The following is a 26,851-nucleotide window of genomic DNA, read 5'->3' on the forward strand; positions in this document are numbered from 1 at the left end:
GTACAGCCACTTAGGTGGGTACCTGCTAAGATCACGTTTATGCTGCCCAGGGCTAAGTGAGAAGCTAAGTTTAGTAAGCCCTGCCACTTTTTAGTGACATCACACATCTTACACTGCCTTTACCTTCGTGACTCTTTCCCCTTGGTTTCCTATTACTATGTCATGGAGCCAATTAACACAAAGCTGCCCTCCATCTGTGTAATGATACTTCCCAACCAAACATTTTGCCACTCTCCCCTCAGGTCTCCTTTAACAGCAGCAAAGCTGTTACATGCACTGCTTACAGAGGGAACATCTTGCAAAATTAGCCCCCAAGTTTGTTCAGTAATGCCTATCTTTGTTTTCTTAAAAAATAAATACTATTTAAAAATTAATTTGTGCCAACAATTATTATTTCAAGCAATATTATCAACTTCATCTCACAGAATACTTTGCTTTTCTGAGCCTTGAGATAAGACTAAATTACAAATTGAGTCCTATTGATTTATTTTTGCCTTATAATTACAGGCTATTATTTTACAGGTTATTATTTAGCCCCAGCTAATTTTTTATTACTAGCTTTTAAATGCTCCAAGATTTTGCCATGGTTCCACACAGAGATAACTGAAATGATCAATTGCTTTCTGTTTATTTTTGTCTATTTCAATCTAGTAAGTAAGTGTGGTAATTTTGAAACAAACATTTGAAGTTTTTTTGAAAAGTGTTCATCACATCAGTGAAATCTAAAAAGATCCTCCATGTGTAGTGTAAGTTACAAGGAACGATGAACAAAGAAGTTGAAAAGACAAAACTAAATTGTTCATGAATGGATGAACATGCTAAATTGCCTTCAATATAAAAAATGACTACTCATTAACAGCTCAAAGCCATTTATAGCTAACTCTCCACCTCAGTATTTTCAATAAATCACCTTTAACCACAATGAACTGAAGAGCACTTACTAAGCAGAGATCAAGAGCAATCATTGCTATGAGGAATGGAAGCACCTTGTATCTCACATGGCTATTTATCAGGGGCCTATTGATAACAGGGTGGTATTTAAAACCATAGTTCCCACCTTATGGCTTGAAACACAGGTTTGGCAAGCCTCCCAGTCCAGTTGGGTCAGCCTTCAAGAAACAGCGGGTCACTCACCCTATTTCTGCTGCCAGTAGTGTACTGTAGCCCTGATAAACACAGGAGAATGGGAAAAGCGGCAGAAAAAGAGAGATGCCAGCAACAACAAAACCCCACAGAAGGCAGAAGCTGAGAGCACCACACCAGATACTCAGCTACAGACCTCCTCACCAGCATTCTGCACAACATGAACTCGACACCCACGTGCTCCCACAACTGAGGCTGAGCATGGGGAAGAGCCATTCTCCTCCAGATATTACAGATGCCACATGCATCAAGCACAGCCATATAAAGGTCTCTGCATTTGTTTCTAGCAGTTCTCTGGCATGAGAGAAGAGAGAATTAAGCAGAAGAAGAAAGCTCTGTAGAAAAACTGTACTATTATGATCTTGGCAAGGAAAACAAAGGATCATTTCAAATGTTACATGGGAGTAAACCTTTTCTCAAGTAATACTGCAATATAACTGTTAATTCCTTTTTTCATCCTAACTGGGAGCACCTTTCAGTCCGGAGAGAGATTTCTATGTCTTAGTGCAAAGCTGTAGCATAAGAGGACCATTTTGAGACATGTTTCTTAAAGCTGTTCCTGATGGCTTAAAAATGTTGTAACATATTACTGAGGGAGAGAACACGGAACTGATTTTTCCCAAGGACATGTACCCCACTCAGTCCTCAGATCAATCAGTGGACTCCTCACCCTTCTATCCACAGAACAGAGAAAGGACACACGGGCAGACAAGGGCCTGCCAGACAATTGAAACAGGTCCTCCTCAGTTTGAAGCATCAAGCTTGTGTCAGGCTTTAACTATTTCCAACACTCTAGCAAGGAATTAGATTTAGCCTTGATGCAATTTCCCCTCCATCTTAATAATGTATCAATTATTTAATTTGTTTACAAACAGTTAACCAGATGTTTGTCTGTCCAACTACTGTAGGCATTAACTGCAAAAATGATCCTGCACTATAAATTATGCAAAGCAAGGATTTTCTGATTAACTGAGTATGTGCTGCAGTTGTTATACATCATAGCTGAAGTGGCACGTGTCCATACAGTGTATCAGCATGCAAACACTTGTCACCTACTTCCCCTGCCTCCGGTACTTCATAACCCAAAATGCAGCCACAGAGAAGTTGGAGTGCAGAAGAAACTGAGACATTTCATTTTTTCAACTTTGCTTTCTCGTTTTCTAGCTGAATTTGCTATTCATTGAAATTCTTCTTCAGTTATCATCCTCCTTTTGTTTCTTATAGATTAAATTGTAATTTCAAGAGAAAAATATTATTATTAAGACTGCAGTGAAGGTGATAATTACTTCTTCCACATATCCAGAAATTCTTCCACATATTCAGTAATATTGGTTCCTCAATGAGACCTAGAGAAGGCAACCATGTACTGAGGGTCAAGCTTCATCCTCAGCTTGTCAATATAAAACAAGAAAACCAATGGATTCTAAATTAAGGCAACAGAACTGCATAATTGTAAATGGTTACTGCGTGATTACAAATAATTTTACCCTGAAAGTATTCCAAATGAAGAAAATATTTTTAGTAGACTATATCAACAAATTGCATTACCATGTAAAACACAATACATTAATATAATTAAAATGTTAGAACTGACACTTTTTGCACCTTATCCACAAGCAATACATTGTCATGGATATTCACCATCTCAAGAAGGTATGAGTGCAGCCAAATTTTACTTTGCTACAGAAGTATAATACTCCTCACTGATTCTATGATCTAAAGTCAAAGCACAAAAACCAACTGCTGATAACACAATGTATCACTAGCATTGGCATTTTATATTATCTGAAAGCAGACTTCCCAGGACATTCTTTCTTGATTAATGACTCGTCATATGACAAAAACTTTAAAACTTTAAGGCTGATTCTGAGGCAGTCAGATGCCTATCTGTGAGTATTATTGTGAACAGTCCCAATGAAACCAATTAGTTGACTCAGTGTAATTAAGCACTAAAGCTAATTATACCTGTTACAGTGAACTAGGCCTTTTCCTTTTGGAAAGGTTTACAGCTAATAATTTTGAACAAGGCTGCCAGTTCTCACAATTTTATGTTAAATTTTGATTAAAAAAGTGTTTTCCTTAAAGACCCAGTTCCAAGAAGAAAACTGTGATTCCCCAGGAGACAGCATGCTGGTTTTGGCTGTGACAGATGTAAGTTTCTTCACTGTGGGTCTAAATTCTGGATTTGTGCTCAGAACAGCATTGTTAACAAGGACATTTTAGTTATTGCTAATCAGTGCTTACTCAGCATCAAGTCCCTTTCCCTTGCCAGCTCCACCATTTTGACTAACTATGCCTTTCCTTCAAGTTGTCCTCAGTTATGTTTGCTAACTAAAGCTGGCATCAACAATTGCTGTTTGGATGACAGCCGATGAAGAACGGGCATCACTCCCCTTTACAGGACATGAAGAACCTATAAACCTATTCCCATCTGACCCTCACTAAAGAAACCTACTCTTATATTCTTAAACTGAAGGACTCCAAAGCCAAGTAGAAGAGCAAAAACCTCAGCTGCTATTAAGACCTCCTCCCTCAGAACAGATCATTTACCTGTTGTCCAAGCTGGTGATACCAGGGCACCTTCAGTCACCCCACTTAGCCCTTTCCAAGAGTTACTTTTACAAGGGTTATCTCAGATGGCACATTCTTGCTACATGGTGGGTGATGTTCAGTTTGGAGGCCCATTATTCATGGTGTGTGCACTCATGCTCCCAGGGTTGGAAAACAGACACAAAATGAGTGATGGGTGCAAATCAGATCTACACTCCAAACTAAGCAGTGTTAAGACTCACAGTCATCGTTCCAATTAAAGTGCAGCCACGGGTTTTGGTAACCTGCAAAAGCCTGATGGTCCTTCTATAAAGGTATTAAGGAATACTTTGCCAAAACTGGTGATTTGACTTCCTATGTAGGAGACAATCTCCATGACAATAATCTGAGGGAGTGATTAGAGCAGAGAGAAAAAGTGGAATCTTTCCAAGCATGCATTTTTACTAATCTTTCTCTGGTAAGAATTAAAACCTCCCACACATACTGAAAAGCCTACTACTGCATATTTCTCTCTCCCTCGCTCCTCCAAGTCCAGTCTTTTCCACACAAAATTTTTAAACCACCATAATTTGAAAGTATTTTTAAAAATACAAATATCACCTTCAGATTACCCCTTCAACATAATTTCTAATCTGTGAGCTCCATAAATCCAAAGTAGTTTAAATTCTTAGATCATTCTGGAGATTACTTATGCTAATCATGAGAACATGCAGCATATTTTAAGATGGTTATACTCAAACATATGCTGGATAAACAGGAAAGAAAAAACACAACTCCAAAATGCAGTAGCATTGCAAATGACTGCAGAGATGATTAATTGGGTCAGTGTACTAAATCATATGTAAGGCTGAACAGGGGCATATTCAGAAACATGAAAACAGAGTTTTAAATCAAATGGTGGGTGTTATAGAAAATTAAAAACGGACGGGATAGAGGTTTTCTGCAGAAAATCCAGTCAATCCATTTCACTTTGCTTTCACCTATCTAGCATGCAGCTACCTCAGTGAGCTGTATAAATATTCTTCCTTATTTTTACACAGTGACAAAATAAAATGCACCACCTCTTCCTTGATCACCGCAGAAAAATGTATCAGATCCTTCTAGACAAATCAACATATATGTGGCTAAAATACATGACATTGCATCTTCATCAGAAAGCAAAATTGTATCATTTTTCTCTCTGAAAAGTATTCAGCACAGCTCTAAAGCTATATAATGGAATTAATACAGTGATACAAATAATAACCTACCATGAAGGCTGTAAAAACCACTAGGGCCCAAAAAGAGTAGGGAAGGTGCCCGGACAGTTAAAAAGGAAGAAGCTTTTGATTTTAACTTTGTGTCCAGTTGAGATCAGGAATGTTCCTGCTTGTAAAACCAGCAGTCACCCTTTGTGTCCTGGCTTTCCCCTACCAGCTCCACATCACAGGAACAGCCAACAATGAGTATTTCCCAGCTCACTAACATTTGTCTCAGCCATTCAGCAGTTTCTGCCAGAATCCTCCTCCCTCTTTACACCCTGTGAATTAATTCTGCTTGCAGCAGCACTAACGCAGGCTGCTGTGGTTTGGTTTTTTTTTCCCTGCCCAATGTGAGATATTCATCACTGCTTAAGAACAGTAATTGGTCCTGAGTTCACTTACCTTTCTTGACACAAGGCCCTTTCTTCTGTACACATGGCAAAATTGTGCAGAGCCACTCAGTCCCTTCCCTCTCAGCTTTGCTCTTCCAGAACACATTCCAGGAGAATATGTGGCTCCATACCATGGAGAGATAAAACAGTTCTTTCATCATTGAAAGGAAGCAGAGATGGGGGTTTCTACAGTCTGTCTCAGATCCCTGGCTTAAGTCAACAAATGACTTACATCACTTGAGGATCCAGACACTTCAGTGAGATTGCTAAGTGACTTGAGTACACTTAAAAACTGTGCTGCACTTCAGGGCCAAGCAAGCCAGCTGGGCTCTATACCTGGCACAGGCTACACCATCCTATTAGGTCCACTCTGTCACTACCACTCTCTCTCTCCAACTTCAGAGACCAGATCCTGCACACTGGTCACAGGCTTCTGTTCAATTAGAGAATCACAGGAAGTGAGGGGTTGGAAGGGACCTCAAAAGATCATCTAATCCAACCCCCCTGCCAGAGCAGGGTCACCTACAATAGGTCACATAGGAGCAGGTGAGCTTTGAATGTCTCCAGAGAAGGAGACTCCAGAGTCCCCCTAGGCAGCCCGTGCCAGTGCCCTGTCACCCTTACAATAATTGTACCACTGGTGGATGCCTTAAACTCAGGAGGTGTGTGGGAGGTATATTCATATTCAAAAGCTCCCCTCTCATTTCACAGTACAAAAGCTGTAACAAGACCAACCTCTTTTAGGGCACAGCGCTCCAAGGTCCAACCAAGTGTTCCAGGAGAAACTCACGAATAGTGCTCTGAGTCTAATGCTCTCAAGCTGACCAGCCTGAATCGGTGCTACTGCTCCAAAAGTGGCCTCCCCTCTGGCTTCCTCAGGTGTGAGCTTTATTGGCCCCCTAATCCTGCTCATGCGCAGTAGGGGCCCACCCTAATCAGGCACAGGTGGGCTTAACACAAGCTCATGCCCACTACCTGGCAATTAGTGGCACCTGGTTGCCTCATTTCACTACAAGAAGCTAAATACACTCTTTCTGAAGGAACACCCCCCCTTTACAGCTACTGCAGTCATTCTGGACTTAAACCCTCCCCAAGGCATTTGCTTGCTTTCTCCCCAGGTCTCCATCCCCAGGTTAAATTCTAGGTAGACAACTAACCATGTTCAAACATAGACTGATACTTGGTGACCTCCCTGAACCATCTCAGGAAGGCCCCATGGCAGCTGAGATCACTTGTGCCACTTACCAAGAAGACAGTTTGCTAGAATCAGCTTTGCAAAGGACTGCAATACAGTGCTTACTCTTTTTCAGCTAGGAAGGAGTACAAGTATCTTTCTGTGTACAGAGGTAGACTTCAGTAGTGACAGACACTTGAAGGGCTAAAAGAGAATCCAATCAACTCAGCATGGTATTCCCCCACTGCCCTAACAAAAATCAATAAAATTCTGACTGGAAGGCCCCAGGCATTTGCATGAAGGGGGAGGAAGAAGAGAAGATCACACATATTGGGTCATTTAGTGAGAGTTTTAAGTGGTCTGTTTCCTTATCAGTCATGACTTCTGCTAATTTATCAAGCATACCCTACCACACATTCTCATTTTAAAAGCACAGTATTTTGCAAGAGAAAGAAGACAAATAGGGGAAAACCTGTAAAAAAAACACATGAACTTGTCAGCTGGCACAGGAGTGAGATTATGCCACTGGACAGTTGTCACAGATGGGGGCACTAGTTTTCAAGGCAATTTAGAATTAGCTTTTAGGTGCCTAAATAAGAAAGTTAGAAAGACAATTTGAAAACTGCTTTTATGAAGATGTGTACAAAAAGCCAAATATGGATGTTAAGAGATGGAGCCATGCCATATTACTCATTATAGTAAAGGAAACAAAAGATCACCACCCAAAAGTGAGAGCACATTTCACATTCCTCTAGTGTCACACTAGAGGAAATGTTTCAGAAAATTAAAAAATTAATTTCTGTATGCAGCCTGATTCAGTATCAAATATGCAGAAGGAATTAATATCTGCCTATAGTTTTATGACGGTATGTAGCTACATTAATTTTGGCAGGAGAGGTAATTTAAATCCTTTGGGAAACATTATCCTCTTGATATGAGCACATAACTCAGATTAATAGGATTTGCATATGTATAACAGTAGGGAGAATAACCCCGAGTTTCAAAAACAGCTTTGTATTTTAATCAGTTTGGGAACACCAGCAAAAAAAAAAAATACTCAGGACTACTAAATGAACAACATTTGTTAACTCATGCTAGCTAATACTTGTGAGTTAATTGATCAATATTCAGAAACAAACATAATAAACATATTTTGGAAAATGAAACAAAGCAGAACTGTTAATGTAACTGAAAGAGAAGGGCAGGTAGGAGTTGTCTTGTTAAACACTTATAAATTCTGGTTGTTTTATAATCCAGGACAAGTTTGTGCCATACTCAGATTGTATAATTGACTCTGTGTATGCAATCTCTCAGTTGTTCAACAGTACAGATAACAGCAGTAATGGTATAATTATAACTTACAGCTGAAGTAGATGAAAACCTGCTAGTTCTTAACTAGTGGTTGTAATTAAGAGTGGAGAAGAGCCGCATTCACTGCATCTGTTTATGTTTCATTTATAAAAGTGCATTTTATGTTCCAATACAGCAGAGCAGCTGCATGCTGCATCCCAGCCCTGGCCATGTCCTGATATATGACAATGACTGGGGAAAGCAACTTGACTTGCAGCAGCTGTAATAAAAATAGTTTTATAAGCAGTGGTTGAGCAGTAGCTGTAGATGTGGAATGCACTAAATGGAAAACAAGCAATAAGCACATAAGGAAGAGGTTATTTCCTGTGCCCCAGGAACTCTTGGAGAGTGCAGAGGAGAGCACAAAGATGATAAAAGAGCTGGACCACCTCTCCTATGAAAACAGGCTGAGAGACCTGGGACTGTTCAGCCTGGAGAAGGCTCTGGGGAGACCTTCCAGTACCTGAAGGGGACTTACAGGAAAGGTGAGGAGGGACTTTTTACAAGAGCATGTAGTGACTGGACAAGAGGTAATGGCTTTAAACTGGAAGAGGGAAGATTCAGGTTAGACATGAGGAAGACATTCTTTAGTGTGACAGTGATGAGACACTCTAACAAGTTGCCCAAATTGGTGGTGGCTGATCTCTCCCTGAGAGTGTCCAAGGCCAGGTTGGATGAAGCTTGGAGCAACCTGATCCCGTGGAGGGTGTCCCTGCCCATGGCAAGAGGATTGGAACTAGCTGATCTTTTTGGTCCCTTCCAACCTAAACCATTCTATGATTGTATTATATCAGTTGCTTTAGTTTCGCTCCCTTTCTACCACCTTCCCCCTGCACAGGTCAGGAAATACACACACCCTTGTGCACAGGCGTGCACAGCGAGGACACGCCGCTTCCATCCCCGGCAGAGACGTCAGCTCCCGCGGGCAGCTCCCGGCGCTTCAGCACCAGGGCCGGCGGACAGCTCCCGCGGGCTCCCGCTGCGGGGCGCGCCGCATCCCCCCCGGCGGCCTCTCCCCTCTGAACACCCCGGGAACACCGGGAGCCACCCGGCACCCTCCGGGACACAGCAATGGCATCAACAGCAACGGAACTGCACCTGAGAACCAGGTAAACAGGGTGTGGGGTGGGGTTTGGTTTGGTTTGGTTTTCCCACACACATATAAAAAAATAAAATAAATTCAAGAACGTTGTACCTGAAAAATAGTAAGTTTCAAAAGTAAACCCTGTGCCAGGCAGCATTAGTAAAGGCGAGCAAAAGTGGCTCAACAAATTATTCAACAGCTGTTTCCTTGGAATAGAGAGCTCTCAAACCCAGGCTGCTTGGCTTGTACTTTCTGAGCAAACAGAAGAGTAAAACCAGCAGCTCAGAAATGAAGTGGGTACCAGTGGCACGTTTCACTTGCTTCTTGGCTTACTCACTCAATACTGGTTGCTAAGCAATTTATTATTTTTTTAAGCTCGAAACTACTCACTGTCAGATGGATTAATGAAAATACACACTTGTACTACTTACAACATTTTTCAATTGTATTTCTCGGTAGGCTAGTACTGTTTCTTTTAAAGGAATTCCATTCTAAGGTTTGAAAGTAAAGTCATAAATAAAAGAGTGCAAGGGAGAGGGAAGAACAGAAATAAGCTAAGTGTAATTATCAAATTTTTCAGTGGGTTGCAGGAAAGAAGTACCTAGAGACTTGCACATCCTCTGGGAGTTGTAGCAAAGACAGCATGCCTAACTCAGCATAAAGATGTGAGGCACCAGGTGACCTGAAAGTCCCTTGTTCTTAACTGGTTTATCTATTTATAACTACAGGAAACAACATTACCTGTGACAGCACAAGTCAACACAGAGTTATTTCAGCAGTCAAATAATTTCAGTTATTTCCACAGCCTCTTTTTATTTATACCTTACACACAGTGATGCTCTTTCCATTTTCACTCCCAGTTCTTTAAAGCTGAAACCTGGTGTCTGGCACTGTCTTCCAGCCTGCACCCTGAAACACCACCCAATTTACTCATTGCTTGGCAATTGTTAAGAAGTCATGATCAGAATGAAATAATGACCTATAATGTAACCAACTGTTTTGTCAATGGTAAAACCAAACGGTATAATTACAGGCAGGATAATGGGAGGGGAAGCAGAATCCATCCCATCCCCAAATGGAAGAGAAAACATCTCCAACTTTTTGCCAGCTGAAAGGAGAAGAGCCTGCAGTGTGGCAAACAAGAACTCTGAGGCAGCTCTTTTCCCTTTACAGCTGGAAGTGAGCTGACAGTCTCAGCATCAAAAGACTTACACAGTTGGGTCATTTTGTGTGCTGCTGCTGGGACATGAGGGAGGCTGCAGTAGAGCTTCCGGGCTACAGATCCTCCCTCACAACATCCTATAGACAGAGGAAATCTGGTTTGGTGTAGAGAACCAACAGAAAGAACTTTTTTTAACCTCTGGTTTTGAGAGCAAATAACCTCTGGTGTACCACACTGTTGACAGAGACCAAGAGGAAAGAAAAGGTCAGGGAAGGAGGGAAAAACTCAGGCCTAGTTGGAAAGAAACAGGATAGTCACCATGTGCAGGATGAAGTCAAAAGGACTGTTAAAATCTCAAATGAGTGATGAGGAAAAGGTGGCAGAGAGGAAGGTGGACCAGTGGAGATGGGGATGGTCAGGTAGAGACTTGCAGGATGCTCGTCCCAATAACTGTCAGAAGGAAGGGAAATACAGGGAGCTGAAGCTGTGCTGGTAGAAAGCATCAGGCTGTACACCCATTGAGAGTCCAAGAAAGCAATGCAGAGGCAATGGGGGATCTTATGAGACTGAGAAAAAGTGGACCATGCAGGTGCAAGTTTCCTTACGCTTTTGAGGCGCAAACCCACCAGGGAAAGAAGGCAAAGAGTGAGGGGGGAAAGACTTGCAAATCGCCAAGGGCAGCATCTCCAAGAGGGACACCACAAGTGCCTGGCGAGTAGTGTCACACCAGAAGTCTTGCATGGAGAGTGGTACCATGCTCTGCGGGGTAAGAGGACGGTGAGTTGGGAAAGGGGAGGCTTGGAAAGGCCAAACAGAGGAGGGAACCTGGCACCCGGCGGGGCGTGTGAGAGGTCTGGGGTAAGGGCAGCGGGTCGGTGGGCCAGTGAAGGAGGAGGCCGGCGGGAAGGTGCGAAGAAGCGGGATCCAGGGCAGTACGGGAGGCGGCGGCCCGGGGGGCCCACCGGCATCGGCGGGGGAGGAGGCCGCGGTGTCGGGGGCGGCCCCTTCCCTCCCTTGCCTCCCCCGGAGCCGAGGCACCCGCTGCCGGTCCAGTGGGGGCCGGGGGCGAGGCGGGCCGCCCCCTCTCTTCCCCTCCCCCCCAACCCCGCACCGGGCCGTGCCACCTCTCACCTGTGCCGAGGTTGAAGGAGATGCGGGCCTCGGCGAGGTAGGGGGTGTCGCTCTTGGAGCGGACGCGGCGGATGGGTCTGCGGTCGATGTCCTCCTCGGAAGATGCCGCCATTAATGTGGGCACGGTGAGCAGCGTGGCCCGGCGAGCTGGCGAGGGCGAGCGGCGGCGCGGCGCGGGGCAGCCGGGCGAGTAGGGTGCGGAGGGGGCGGAGGGGGCGGGCAGGGAGGGAGGGAAGGAGGGAGAGAGAAGCGGGGAGGGGGAGGGGAGGACGGGGAAGGAGAGAGGGAAAGGGAGAAAGGAGCGGAGGGAGGGAGGGAAAGAGACAGGGAAAACCCGTCAAGGATCTGCGGACGGGAGCGGCCGCGGCGGCCCTGCCCGCTGCCCGCTCCCCCTCTGCCGCCCCCCCGGCCTCTCGCCTGAGGGCGGCGACCCTCGCTCGGGAGGGAGGCGGAGGGGTGAGATGCGCCCTGCCCTGGTTGCCACCTGGGCCAGGGACCGGGCTGAGGAGGCGGCTTCCCTCTCCCAGGGCAGGGTCTCGGTCTGCCCCTGAGCACCTCGGCTCGGCTGAGATCCCACGCACCGCCACGGACCTGGCTGGACAAGGGACCGCCCGGTAGCAGGCCTGGGGGCTCTGTTCTAGCCTGGGGGTTCTGAAACTCAAACTATAGCAGGGTTGAGACTTGGTGGGAAGTCCAAGGGCTTGTCCCTACAACTCCTTCTGCGCTTTTCTTTGGCAAACCCATTAAGTATACCATCAGGCCAAGGGGACTGTGGGGACTGACGAGCATATGCTTAAAACTGAATGGTACTTTTATTCAGAAGTCACTTTGGTAGGTCTCTGAAAAAAACGTGACCATGGACAAAAATCAGTAATTCCGTCCTCCAGCTAGAAAACGGAGATGATGTTTTGCAGCATCTCCCCTATTCTGTATTTATTTAACAATCAGTTGATTCTGTAGATGTAATTTCTTACCACGTGGTTGTAGGATGCCCACCATGTTAGGGCACCAGTTGAATTTGGGACTTTTAGATGTTAGTGTGTAACAAATACTACTTATTTATTTACTTATTTATTTATTTTTAATCTGGCTTGCACAAAAGTTCTACATAAATCGATAAAGAGTTAAAATGTGTGCCAGCAAGGGTACTAATTCATCTCCCTTAATTCAGATTTTTTACAGAAAATGCAGCCTCTTTAAAGTCACTTAGTTGTCAATACTTCAAAAATCTTTTATTTTGGTTAACCTCAATAAGAAATGGGACCAGAGAATGCCAAGGCTCAATAACTCTATAGGCAGTGACAGTAACATTAGTTGGTCTGAACTTTGGGGGATAGCTTTCTCACTCACTCCTGCAGAATTAAGTTTTCTGTTGTACTTTTGCTATTTAAACCTGTAGAGATTTTGGGGTGTTTTTCTGTGGTTGTAATATTTAGTTTAGCTGAAGTCTGCTATTAGCTCCAATCCCTTTGCAGGTGTTCACAAGAAGTCACATGTTTCTAGGTGACTGGAGTGGATAAGACGTGTTATTTTGTTTGTAAAGTCTTTCTCTTTTGCTGTGATGTCACTGGCTCACTTTATCTAAAACAGGAAAATTTTTAGCCAGTACTTGCAGGAGAATTTTTAAAAGGATCCCTTTTCATACATATGCATATGCTGGTAGTTAAACAGCCATGTCATCCTTGGATGTCAGATGAACAACCATACTACTGGTGAACAAGGAGGTATCACCTGGTCCATCTGCATCTCAAAAAATCTGTAATTAATATGATATGCTGTTTGGGGCAGGGGTGGTCTTACCATTATCAAGGTTGAAGCAGATCCTAGCTTCTTCCAAGTAAGGGGTGTCACTCTTAGACCGGAGTCTTCTGATGGGTCTCCGGTCTATGTCATCCTCAGAAGATGCTGTCATCAGTGTGGGCACAGTGAGAAGAGTTGCCCGACGAGCTGGAGGGAGAAATGGAAAGGAGTAGGAAGAAGGAGAAAAAAAATATCAGAGAAAAAAAAAATCCCTCAATGGAAAAGAGAATCAATAGCAGGTAGTTGAAGAGCGTATAAGGTCCCTGCCTCATTGCCACAGAATTTAAGAGCTGCACTAAATGATGACGAAAAAATAAGATTGCTGCACTGTCCCAAAGACACAGGTTGTAGCTCTGTTCCTGCCACAGATTGCTTGTTCAAAGTTCCTAGTTTTGCCACTTAAACCACTCTTACCACAACTTCTCAATAGCTGCAGTTTCTCTTTTTCTCTGAATAGTGTTTTTGAGACTCTTATGCCTGAGGAAGGCAAGTATTTAAGTGTTTGCTTAGTTTGTAGAAACTGTGGCTAGGGACACATGACATGATGACTACTCAAGTATTCCAAATCTCAGTTTCTTGGTGTCTTAATTTGGGCACTCAAAATTAACAGCTACTTCTTTGTTCTTGATCACTTTATGTCTCAGTTTTTCAGTTGTGAAACAGAATCATCATTTTATTTCAGTAGTTATTTTGTGAAGATACAAATTCATTAATATCTGTAAGGTATTCATATAGACTAGTGAAACACCAATGAAAAGCCCATGAGGAAATTAAGATTTCCATCTTCTGAACATGGTTTAAATGGCTTAGGGCCATCCCTTCAAGGAGGAGGAAGCAAAATATTTAATACTGGCTCATTAAGTGAGCACTGCCTACTCCATGAACTGATGAAGCAAATTGTAGGATAGCAAAAAATTACTATGACATCACACAATTAGCAACCATACTATAATACACGTATATAAGGAGACTGAATTAGTGTTGCAGAGGTAACCTTTATTCTAACATTGCCTATGTAACACTTGACCTTACAGTCTTAATAATTTCCCTTTAATATAGATGGGTTTTATGTGAAATGCAATTATGAGTGGCTGTTGAATGCTTTGGGTACTGAGCCTATAAATTAAAAATCACAGACCTAAGAGCCTCTATAAATATATCCACCCTAATTCTCTCTCTGCATAGATAAGGATTGTCACAACAGCTAGGTGGGATCTGGCTGATGACTGAAAGCAGAAGCACCATGCACAAGCACTTTTTTGTGATTTTTTTTTTTCCTCCACTGTCTTGAGTATACCTAGAAAGAAAAGCCCACCCTCTTAGTGCAGGACTATTAGCATTAACTTTTCACGTGGGACCCTTTAAGAACCTCGGAGCCTGAACCCTGAATGTTTTTTGCCATCTGCTATTATGTGGTATAACAGACCTTATCTTAAGGCTTTTGCAAGCCACTATACTTAAAATAACTAATAATGAACTATATTTTCCTGCTGAGAGTGGAGAGCATGACTGATAGTGACTAAGAACATATTCTAAAGCCTTGATTAACTTGATTCTTTCTTTTAAAAGTTTTTTTGGAGTTCCAAATAATACCTGTCATTCAGAAGCCTTCAAATGCCTAAAACCTGACTTAGGTGTTAGGTATGAGAGCACATAATTGGTATGAATTAACAAATGCTGTCACACTCTGCTTTTCAATTTGTACCATTATGTAGTTACTAAACAAGCAAATCTGTACTGCTGAGGGTAGTGGTTATTTCTGGTCTAACTTACTGGCTTTCTGGCTTTAAATAGATTTCTTTCAAGTTTTTACTTATTTCTAACCTAGCATTTGATTTTGAGATAAAAGCAAGGGGCAGGAGTTGAAATTGATTTAATGGGGTCAACTATTTAGATTAAGCTAAAGTAAACACTGCAACTAGACTGTAAACTATTACTCCCTTGTAACAGGGATGCACAGTAATGAAGATAAAAGAGAATGGAAAATTTCTGCTCAGGAGAATTTTGTGTACTGCATCATCAAATTTACACTTAAGGAAGATTTATCTGTATATGAAGTCAGCATTGTAAAAATAATCTCATAAAACAATCACATAGAGGATTTGTCTTTTTGAACTGGAATGATCTAGCTCTAGTCAGTGAAGGGGCACCCATGCATTTCAGGGCTGGCTGGATCATAGCATAGGAACCTATTTGGAAAAGAAAAAAGCCACCCCTGAATTGCATATACATCTATGGTAAACTGAGAGCAAGAGTGGGCTTTTCTATATAATTGCTTATTAATAATTTTTACCTTTTGGGTCAAAATATTGGGATCTGGCTTGTATTCATTTTGAATAGAGATAGGGGGGTGCTGGAAGATGCTTCCTGGAGTAATCATTATACATTATTCTGACAACCATGATTGTCTCCCCTTTGTGTATATTGCCAAAAGGAGCTTTCAAGAATGACTGGAAATTTTAAGTAAACATTAGAAAAATTTTAGAGGCAGCTAATAAGTATTAAAACATTTTGTAATAAAAAGATCCATTCTTATGTAGCCATGGAACTGGGTATAGCTGATCACATTCTGATACCTGTACAGTGGATATCAGAATGTTTAATGCTGAATACTTATGTGTGTCATGAATACACCCATACACACTCTTTTCCTTACCATTATCTATTGCACTCCTTATTACAAAAATTACTTGTGATATATTTTTTAGTAAAACTGTAAACACTTGCCCAATGTGACCATTGGGTCCATTACAGATAACCCACCAGTATCTCTAGATTCAGATGCTGTTCAGAAACCATATCAGCCTGAGTCACATTTTTAGGAGATATTTTTTCAGGAAAATTAGAAAATTAATTATTTTAATATAATTACAGGCAAAGTGCAGAAGTGTTTCTGCTGGAGATGTCTATAGCTAGATGCATTAGAAAGGTTATGTTTCTGATGTGCATAATCATAAGCAACTTCAAATTACATGGAAATAGCCAAAAAGAATATTGGTTTACATCAGACATCTTCAAGACATTTTTGAGGAAAAATTAATTTCTCAGGGCAAATTTTGAACAACCTTGTGAAAATATTTTAATTGCAGTGTTGCTTTTGCTATTTATTAGGACTCCTTCTTGCGGCTTTTTTAAAAATTATTATTTATTTATTTATTATTAGAAAAGTGTATGATCTTATTCAATTCTCCTCCATTCCTCTGTGAAAAGGGCTCACCCTGGCATGACATACAGATAATACAGGCAGGAATGCATTTTTGGCTAAAACTAATCTTTTAAAAAAACATTACTTGAGGTACATTTTGATGCATCTAAAGCATGATATTGTCTGTGATAACAACAAAAAAAATTAAGAAATCTTAATTATTCTTTAAATACAAACCAAACAGTTGGTCTGTTTACCGGGAAGAAAAAATCTTTTGGGCTGATTTAATTCCATGTACTTTTTTTTTCTTGTTCTAAATGCAACTGATGAATAAAAACACTTGAAGGATTAGATGTGGGAAATGGTGTATGACTGGCAGGAGAAGAGAGTAGGAGATGTGTGCAAGCACTGGAGAAGACATGATTTGTCATTCATGAAGAATGATTTATAGGCTTGTATCTCCTAAATAAACAGAGAAACACATGCATATGGATTGCTGTGTGTCTCTAAAGCAAAGCTGTGAAGATTTTTTGACACCGTTTAATGGACATCAGTAATCCAAAAGAAAGTACGGGTCTGTGTGTTGAAAATTATAGTACACAATCAAAAGGACATCCACTTTTATACACATGGCTGTTATGCCAGTTTGTGATTGTTGGGTAAATGTATACACAATATGCCTTACTAGGAGTTTTATACATTTTAGAGGAAACGTGCTTGTTCCTCTGCCATTGCAGTCAAAGGCATAGGCTTCAGAAAACAGACTACTGGAAATAAATAAACAAGCCATCTAAATTATTATGAAATTGGGGCATGTAGAGGCTTGTTTATTAAAATTATTTTTAGTAGGAAAAAAATAGATTTTGCTTTCAGAATAAAATTTCTTCAAGTGTGATCCACTCATAGGTCTTCTAGAGTTTTCTGTGTTTACGGGTATAGAGAACTGGATCTGAAGCATCCTGGTTATATTCAGATTCTCATGCCGTTGAGAATTCCTTCTGATTTTAATTTGGCTGGCTGGATATTGAAAGAAATGAACAAAAAGTAGCTGAAGTATCCTTACTGCAACTCCTCATGAGCTATTTGTATACAACTGGTGAAGCCAGCCCACCTGACTCTGAAAGCCAGTGACTCCAATCATGGCACTTGGTTGCCTTGTTCCTGAATTCTCAATACTGGGAACACACCAGAATACAAGGTGGAAAAAGGGGGAAAGAAAAGTTTAAAAAAATAGTTTGGGAAAGGCTGATGTTGATCAATAAGTTCTTTGGATTTAAAGGGAGGGAAATTACATCATGGATGACCATTTGTTGTTACTAATTCTTCTGCTCTTAACGTTACCAGACAAAGAACTACGGACATCACGTGATAAAAAAGAAACAGACCTGCAAAATAACCTAACTTTGAATAGGCTTTAGTCTGTAGGATGGATTAATCATAAAATTTTGGTGGATGGAACTATCTTAATATTACTTTACAAAAGGAACAGTGCAGTGGAATCATTCTAGATTAGGATCAGGACACATTGCAGCATTATGCTTTTGTAAAATACTGGACATAATTTAATATGCAAAAGCAGAAGCAAAGTAGCACTGAGTAGTCAGCAGTGATTAAAGTCAAACATCTCAAATGAGTCAGCACTGCATGAATTAAAATAAATGAGCAAAAGTGAAGCACCGAGAAATAAGTAAATTGTGAAGACAGGGTGCAAGGGGAAAATGTAGAATTAAAACTGTATCTTATTAAACATGGAAAACTGATCAAGAAGAAGGATTTCCTGAAAACTTTTGAGCGATCATCCCCTGTCTGTCTAAACAATCCTGTAAATGTTTATTTCTTGGCCCCATGCACGGTATTTTTATTTTCATTTTTTTTCCTACTTTACATTTTTTATTCACTCCTTACATTGATCAACTAGATTACAGGAATGTTTCAACCAAGTAAAAGCACACCCAGTGTAAGTGGAGCTATACAGTATTTATGCATAGGAAAGATAGTTTAAGGTAAGCCTTCAAGAGACTTTTGATCAGTTATTTAAATATGCACAATGTATCCTGCCAAATGGACCGTCAAAACCTTCAAGCTATGTAGGAGCATCTTGGAAATACTCAGTTAATTCGGTTAATTTTAAGCTTCGTGCCCCCTGCTGGTCCAAAAGGAGATAAGGCCGGAGAAGTCTTCACGGTCTCCAGGAAATCAGAAACTATTTGAGTCAGAAGTCACCTTAGAGGAGAACCTGGGTTCCCAGCAGGGCCCACAAGGTCTAACTGTGACACAGAGGTGGACTCATGGAATTACATCCTGACTGCATGATGTCCCATCAGGTTGTGGCATGGGGTTGTCACCAAGAGAGAAGGTGAGTCTTAGGAGCCCCTGCCATCAGACTCATAGCTGCAGGAAAATGCTACGTGCAGTCTGTGATGGACAACACTCCTTTTAGGATGGTACCTAAAGCCTTCATATGTAACATACTGGGCAGTACATTCTTCTTTCATCCAAGGGGCTCCATCCCCTTGAATGCAGTGGAAGAGTGGGGTTCCTCCTTTCTTCATCCTGACCAAGCCTAAGTACCAGTGGCCAGGGCCCTGTGTGACCTCCCAGTACCCAGTTTAGTTGGCTGTGCTCAAGGCAGGCTTTCTGACATGGCACATGGAAAGAGTGGCTTGAGAAGCCCTGACCAGCTTGGGAGCTACTTGAGAAAGCACCAAAAAGCCTCAACAGCTGCCCCCACCCTTCTTTTGGGTGCATCTCTTAGACTGCTCTCCACATTCACACTGAGGCTGTTGCCTGCGTGTTGAGTGAGGCTGTGGCCATGCCTGTGGCTGGCTGCGTTCCTCACGGATCCACATCCAGACTGCTGACTTGATGTCTTGCTTGGCCTCGTACTTGCCCTATCACGGTGCTCTTGTCTGATGATCTGGACTCTTGGCTGAACCTGGTGACCATCACAAGACCTGCTCTGCTCGTGTGGAGCAGTGCTTTGCCTTTGGCAGGCGAGGCTGCTGCCTCTGCCCACCTTGCTGTCTCCTGGCTCACTTCCACTTGTGGAGGAGGCTGCTTCTGCTGCTTCTTAGTGCCAGCCTGCTCAGCTCTGTCAAATATCAGGTCTTTCTTTGCACTCCCCAAAGCATAACTTCCTTCAAGTTGAACTTAAAGATCAAAGATGAAGTTCTTCCAAAGTAGGCTATAGCCAAGACCAGATCTGCACACTTAGAGGATTGGATTACAACTTGGCCTGTTTTGGGGAAGTTACTATTGCTCTTAATTTAGGTCCTGTCTTTCTTGTTAAGATGTGATTCTTCTTTGCAAACAAATGTCAATAGCACAGGCATCTTTCATCCAGGGTAGTGGTTTAGGCTTTCATGATCAGTAGAGAGAATAAGACATGACTTATAGTATCTGAAGAAAGATGTCTGAGATAAGATGAACTCTGTTCTTAAAATGACTTGTCTCCACTGATACATGCCAGGCCAGCCAGAAGTCTTAGGTAGAAACATCTTTACTGAGGACACATCAGATATAAGTGAGCTGAACCCTCTTACAGTCCCCATTGTATACTTTCAGCCCCCATGGCTGAAAGCCTTGGTATATTAGTATTTTGTAGCAAGACGAACCTCTTCTATGGGTGCGGCGCTCCAAGGTCCAACCAGGTGTCCCAGTAGAATCTCACAAATGGTGCTCTGACCAGCCTGGATCGGGGCTACTGCTCCGAAGGTGGCTAAACCAGCCCCCTGGCTTCCCCAGGTGTGAGCTTTTTATTGGCCCCCTCATCCTGCTCATGCGCAGTAGGGGCCTGCCCTAATTAGGCACAGGTGGGCTTCACACGAGGTCAAGCCCACTACCTGGCAATTATTGGCACCTGGTTGCCTCATGTCACTACAGTATTTAGAATACACATACATCCAAGAATGACTTGTATTTTCCACATACTTCAAAGGGAAAAGACTACTTAAAAAACGAAAGTCCAGCTCCATGCTTACATTTCAGATTTGGACTTTCTCAGAGCAAAGGGCTAGATGCAGGGGATCACAGCCCCTTCTTTCTTGCTTCTGATTTGCAGATGAGTCACTAAGCATTACACACTTGGCAAGAAAACTCCCCCCCATCTCCTAGTTCCCAACATACGGACACAGAAGAGACAGTAAGGGAGGGTTGCAGAGCTTGGGATATTTCTGGCTGGTATCGGAAGACTACAGCCAGCTGGCTTCATTTACCAAGTTTTCTAAATCTAGATAATTCTACTGCCAGATCCAGCTTTTGTGACTTTTCCATCCCTTCTGCTTCACTTTCCTTGGAGGAAACGGGGAACAGCTGTTTGAACAGCAGATGCAGCCCGAATGGCCACACATCCCCTGTTCTGTGCTTAGCCCACGGGCTGCTTCTGCAGAAAGAGATGATGGGAGAGGAGGTAGCTGATATGGTAACACATCTCTCCTCCTATCCCGCAGCAGCAAAGGTAGTTCTGCAGTTTTCTGAAGGGGTAGGGATGAGGTGTGGGTGTTAGCACAGGCAGCAAGGGGTAGAGAACCATGTAGTTGCTGGGGGCCAAAATCCTGTTTCAGTCTGTTCGCTGAGGTTGGAGCACCCAGTATTCAGTGACACAAGACCTGAGGTCAGCTGGGATTTGATATCTTCTCCTAGTAACACTATGATACCTTGTTGGGTTCCTTCCCAACATTTTACAGACCAACTCTTTCCCTTCTCTTCCATGCACTGGGAGTGGGTAAAGAGAAGAATGAGTGCTTTACAGCTGCCATTCGTAATATTGACATATCATTAATGTGAAAACATTGGACATGAGTTTTTTCCTTGATCTGGAGGATCAAAGGATTAAAAGGCAGAAATCTTCAAATCTGACAAAAAGAATAAGTGGGTCGTAAACCCCCAATATACAGTCTCTAAACGGCACATTTTGTAATTCAGTAACTAGTAATATAACTAAAGTAATAATACATATAATGTGTTCTGATGTTGATTCTAATTAAATGGCAGAATAGTGTAGTCTTCTTCCATTCAGTTCTGTGTATCATAATGCAGTTTTAATGCACATGGTCTTTGAGAACATGATTGCTAATAGCATCATATTTTATATTAACATCAAATAGTTACTTGCGACCCCATTAGGTAGATCTGGTGACAATGCTTTCTTGCAGACCTTTAATTGAGTTCTAAACTAGCTAATTGAGCTCTGCTATTTATGATGGATGGGTGTCTCATGTTCCATGTATTTTTGTTTTCCAGAAAACTGTAGCTGTTTCTCAGAAGGCGGCTAAGTAAAAAAATACATTATTTTTGCCCATGTTTGGAGAAATCATGCCATTATCTCATATAGAAATGCCTTTTTTTTGTGGAAGACAAGCTCAAAATTTAACACACGGTACAAGGATGACATAAGTTATCAGAGCTGTGCAGGCAGCATCATTGCAGACTTGATAGGGTTTTATTCCATGTTGTGTACAGGGGATAAGATAGCTCAGAGGACGGGGTTGCTGCCAGCAAGAAGTTTGGGGCTAAGGATGGTGGTAAAGGCATTTGCCACAGAAAACCTTGATGATTAATCTCTTCCAGAGGTTTAACATTTTGCCTGCTGAAGCCACTTCTGTCACCTCAGAGATGCTCAGTGCTGGAAGCTTCATGAAACTGCTCTCTACATGGGACACATTTCATCTCTCACACCGATTCCCAGTGGAGTTGTCCACCCATCCTTCCCCTCAAAAACCCCTCTTGATGCCAGAGGCTTTGGTATTGCAGCATTTGAGAGCTCAGAGCAGGAATGTTGTGATTTTCCAGTTTTGATGGAAAGCAGCTGACCTCAAACACAGAGATAAAGAGAAGGCAGAGTATGGGGCAGAGGTCTTACAAAGGTGTGGGGTGAGAGGGACAGGAGCAGGGGGAAATGCAGTAAAAGGATCTAAGAGAAAGGTGAAAAGTGGAAGGAAAGACCGAGTGGAAATGCAGCGTGGCTCTTGCCCTTATGTCAATTTACAGTTTCCATTTGTGAAGGTAATTAGGGTTTGGGAACCCGTGTACCATGCTCTGGTGCATGGTGGAAGCATGTGAGCAGTGGCTTTCATAAGACATTCACAATCAGGATAATAAATCCCAAGGTCTTGGTGCTGGCTCCTACTTATTTTGACCAATGGATAGAAGCCTGTTTGACAGATCTAAAGGTCAGCCCCCTGCTGATGACTTGTGTATCAAGGAATGCATTTCTGCCTGATGGATTTTTCCTCAGCTTGTATTTATGAAAGCAAAATAATTGCATTAAAAGAAAGAATCAACCAAGTGCTAAGGTTAAAATTTCAAAATTGTGCATCTAACTGATAAGTACAAGCATTTCTGTATGTGCTAACAATATATTTCCTCCAAATATGGGTAAAATACTGTTTTTTCTTTCCCTTGCCTTGTTGGACATGCTTAGAGTGAAGGTTGCCTGTGCAATCCTTATTAGTCACATAGTGCACATTGCTCTAACAGAATTTCATTGCATGAACACACATTTCTTCTTCCATAGCCCCCTCTGTACCTTGCAGTACACAGGGATGCTGTTGATAAATTGATAGAGCTTGTAAAGTAGTAAGCTGCAGATTCCTGAATTTTGGTTCTATGGAATAGAAAGTGGTATGTTCTCATAGGGATATTGAAGAACTTATTTTAATATTACTTCTGTATCAAAGCTCGGGTGTCCATTGTATTTCAGAAATGAAGAAAAAGCCAACTAAATCATTCATTGCCCTCAGCTGATTTTTTCATCATTTTTAAGGTGCTTAGCATTTTCTTCTGTTGTTCAGGGCAGAAGGCTGTGTTTCAATAAGGAAGGTTTGATGGTGACTTATACAGATGAACATGTATCACAAGGACTGGGGCAGCAGCTGGAGCAATGCAGCAAGTGTTAGGCAGCAGCATCTCAGCTGAGCCAAAGGTTGAATGAAGGTGGCACTGACCCATGTGTAGCTTAGGACCATGGTATCCCCTGGAGTGGAGTAGGTTCTGGGAGAATGGCCTCCAGAGAGAAGGCAGAACTCTGTTGTCTAGACTTTGAATTTGACTAGCAACTGATTAAATTAATGGTGGGGGGAAAAATTTAGAAAACAGGCAGTATTTAAAAAAAACCAAAAAAAGCTGACAGAGGAGCTACTTGGTTCTTCTAGGTTTCTTCAATTTAAAATGGTGTTTAACCTTTAAGGAGCAAAAAACCCCTCTTCTCTGAAATGGCAAGTTTTCTTCAAAAATAGAGCTGGTGAGAAAAATGTGAGCTGACTTTACCAAAAATATCATCTATGGCGTGAACAAATCTCAGCTACATTCAAGCAAAGCAGCTTGATGAATCTTTCCCTCTCTGGCACTGCTGCTGCTTGGTGGGGCCAGCGTTTCACAGGGAAGGATACTGACCAGTGGGAGCCTGCTGTTTGCACACAGCATGCTGGACTGCCTCAGGGCTTTCCCAAGCCAGTTATTCCTGCAGCACTGAATAACACCAGATTATGATCCCGACAACATGGATAAAGAAGGAGGAAAGGGAAGGACACTGCAGGCTTACAGAGTAAGCAGCAGGCTGTTGCTGTCCCCTCTGACTTGTCCATTTGGGTTCTTCAGCACCAGAATTTAAATGTTGTCAGTTCCTTTTGCTCCTGCCACACACCCAACAGCTTTCACAGCTTTTGCTTATTCTCTGAGAGTGCAGATCCAGCCTTACCATTATACTTCTTGTAACCCTTTCTTACATCCTGTGCATTTTGAAGACCTTTCCTTACGGAAATCATAGAATCATGATGGCCTCTACAGACTTCAGTATGTCTGTCACAAGAGCTGGCCCTTGTCTGTCCCTATGCATCTTAACTGTACAGTTAAAATAATAAATTTCTGAGATAGTACCAGAGTTTCTTACCTTGAGCTCCTTGGCTGTAAAACATTCTGTGAGCAGACTCGACATCCAAAAAGTAGTCCATTTTGAAGGAACTTTTATGTTTGTGTACAATACGCCTGTATGGATGATCAGTCAGATTCCTGGGACAACAGGCAGAAAAAAAACCTGGTGAGTTTCAGTGACTGATACACAGTTCTTTCCACAAAGAAGCACTTCATTTAGTGTATTAGGGTCTAAACATTTTCAAATCACTATTCACAGAACTTTACAAGGCTCTTTTTCTATTTTAGGATGTTCGGTTAAAATACTCATCTGAAGGCATAAAATTGCTACTGCAGTAATAGCAAGATTCTTAGTACCTTCCTAGAAAAATCACCTTTATTCTAGCCACAGTCTTCATTTCTTACAATACATGTTTAGATTCACCTGCCTGTTACTTTTGCTCTTAAAAATAAGATCAGAAAAGCCTCGGGCAAGGACCCCCTTTAGCTAGATCCACAGCCAGGACTTCTGAGTAGGTACCACTGTAAGAGACTACATTTGAGGTAGCATTTATGCCACTTATGCCAAAACACTGGACTAGAAAGGAAGACACAATATTCTGGATATTTCATTCCACCTAAATGACCAGAAGCCAACCTTGCCTTCTTTCTCCCCTCTTACTGACCAGAAGTAGCAACAGAACATCCCACCCTCAGTTCTAAAGATGTGATAAGAGCAATCATTAAGAAACGGTACGCTGCTCCCACCACTGCTTTTTAGCTAAGGTTTTTATTTTTGGCATACTTTGGAATCTCAGATCTGTCTAGATCCTAGATTACTGTGCCTGCGAGGTACACTGAATCGGATTCTCCTCTGCCAGGCAGAGTTCCCAGGATTTATCATGACCCTTCTCCAGTGTCCCTTCTGCATTTTCTTCTACTCTGAGAAACTCACATAAAAATACAGAATTTGCAGAAAATACAATCCAGTTCTCTCCTCCACACCCCAGCTATCTGTGGCTTATAAACATACACATACAAACAGCTCTGCACAGCTTTTATTTTAAGACAGACAGACAGAAATACCTCTAGTCCTTTACCCTGCAAACCTACAAGAAAGGTTTGGAGAGGCAGGGAGACTGACCCTTGCTTCAAGCATTTCCTTTAATTATGCTGGCAAAAATCAGTACACCAGGGTTCCAAACATGCACTCCTTTCTAAAATCCAGAAACAGTCCTGATGAGAAAACTTCTAAAATTCCCCAGAAATTCACTTTACCGTAGCACTCCCGAACCAGAAATGGTACTTACTGCAGACTGTGAAGAGGTGCCTGGCAGTGGTGCAAGCTCCAGGAGTTTCAAGGAAGGTTCTTTTGATCTTAGTAAATGTCCCCAGTGTAGGCAAACAATTTTGATTGTTTGATTGGAACTCTGATGAATAATGCATAACGTCAACTGGACTTCCTTTATCAGATAAAAATTGCCAGGATATGATGTTACTTAGCAACAGGAGGTGACACTGTGATCATCTGCCCCACTCCCCCTCACCCTTCATACCGAAAAAATAAGCCCCTGGTTTTGATTTGATACAAACTTTCCCAAGGAGAAAAAATCTGCATCAAGTTTCTTTAAGAAATTGTTTTTCACTCTGATCTTCCTTGTTGCATCTTATATTGAGTTATTTTTAAGTGTTTCATAATGATTAACCATAACATTGTGTTTTGTCTAATAATTTACTTTCAGTAAGTAAAATACCTACTTTCTCCATCATTTACCACAAGGGTAATGAGATTATTAAATGTTCTGTTATCAATATAATGCAAATAACATCTTGAAGAAATTAATTTCTGACTTGGTACTGCATGTTGGACAAGGCAGACAGAAACAGCAATACATAAAATGTTCCAGTATGCTATGAAGCATATAGATTATCCAGAAATTAATCCTTTTACTGAATTCCTACTTTAGTAATTCATTCATTCTTGAAACTCTAACATTTGATACAAGCATTCTCAAGGAATCATTGCATTTCTGCATAAGATACAGCTTTATACTAAATACACAATGTAGCTTTTTTCAGGAAATACACATTGATCAAAAGCCAAAGCACTGTGAAATATTTTAAAAATAAATAAAATCAGATGCAGGAGGTAAGTACTTACCAGTATTACTGACCTCTTTCCATCCTACTGTCATGGAATAAGACTAAGCAAATGCAACCCAGCCTGTGAGCCAGAATGAACAGCTTCTAATTTTCACTTCAACCTCGAAATCAAGAGTACTGAATAGAGAAAGGTGACAGATCTGCTGGTTTATATTATGATGAAATGAAAGCTCTTAGCACAGATCTGAGTAGAACTGCTTTTTTTTATACTACATTAGGCTGCTAATTTGAGGAAAGTGAAAGGCTTTGTTTTACTGTCTTTTATCTGTTCTCATTGCTACCCCCACAATTTAATTTGCATTTAAAATTATTCTTATGTCTCCACTGCATTCCAAGGTATGGAGCATTTTCTAATCACGATGAATGTTCAGTGTGGTTTTTGTGCAGTGCCACTTTTATTCTGAGCCAGAAACATGGTGAGTAATTATAATTGCCAGCTATTTTCTAGAATGAAATACAGAGTGGTTGTCTGATGCAGTTTCTGATTTTTCCTCCATTTAGCAGCACATTGCAACAAACTACTCAGTCAAAGCATTAATAAAAACATAAATCAAATAGCAGAATGTCATGGCATGATAGCATAAACATGCATATCCCAAGACCATGAAAGAAGAATATGTTTCTATCAAGATCTTTTTAATTATAATTTGCCTTTCCCAGGTTTGAAA

At 41.7% G+C, this 26,851-nt stretch overlaps 1 protein-coding gene across 2 annotated transcripts in view; it reads right to left on the reverse strand.

The window, feature by feature from the left end:
• PHACTR1 (phosphatase and actin regulator 1) overlaps positions 1-26,452 on the reverse strand; it is a 297,876-nt gene extending 271,424 nt beyond the window's left edge. The window contains exons 1-5 of one of the 2 annotated variants that reach the window (XM_071736427.1): positions 26,182-26,452; positions 25,331-25,483; positions 24,061-24,179; positions 13,028-13,174; positions 11,228-11,374 (exon numbers count right to left, since the gene is read on the reverse strand). In XM_071736427.1, the coding sequence (XP_071592528.1) occupies positions 11,228-11,374; positions 13,028-13,174; positions 24,061-24,121 (355 nt within the window). In that variant the 5' untranslated portion in view covers positions 24,122-24,179; positions 25,331-25,483; positions 26,182-26,452. Of the gene's footprint in view, positions 1-11,227; positions 11,375-13,027; positions 13,175-24,060; positions 24,180-25,330; positions 25,485-26,181 lie in introns of those variants that run through there. The other variant, XM_071736425.1, reaches the window with a different exon arrangement.
• Between the last annotated feature and the right edge of the window lie 399 nt (positions 26,453-26,851).

This window comes from Heliangelus exortis, chromosome 2 (assembly GCF_036169615.1).
Source record: "Heliangelus exortis chromosome 2, bHelExo1.hap1, whole genome shotgun sequence".
Lineage (NCBI taxonomy): Eukaryota > Metazoa > Chordata > Aves > Apodiformes > Trochilidae > Heliangelus > Heliangelus exortis.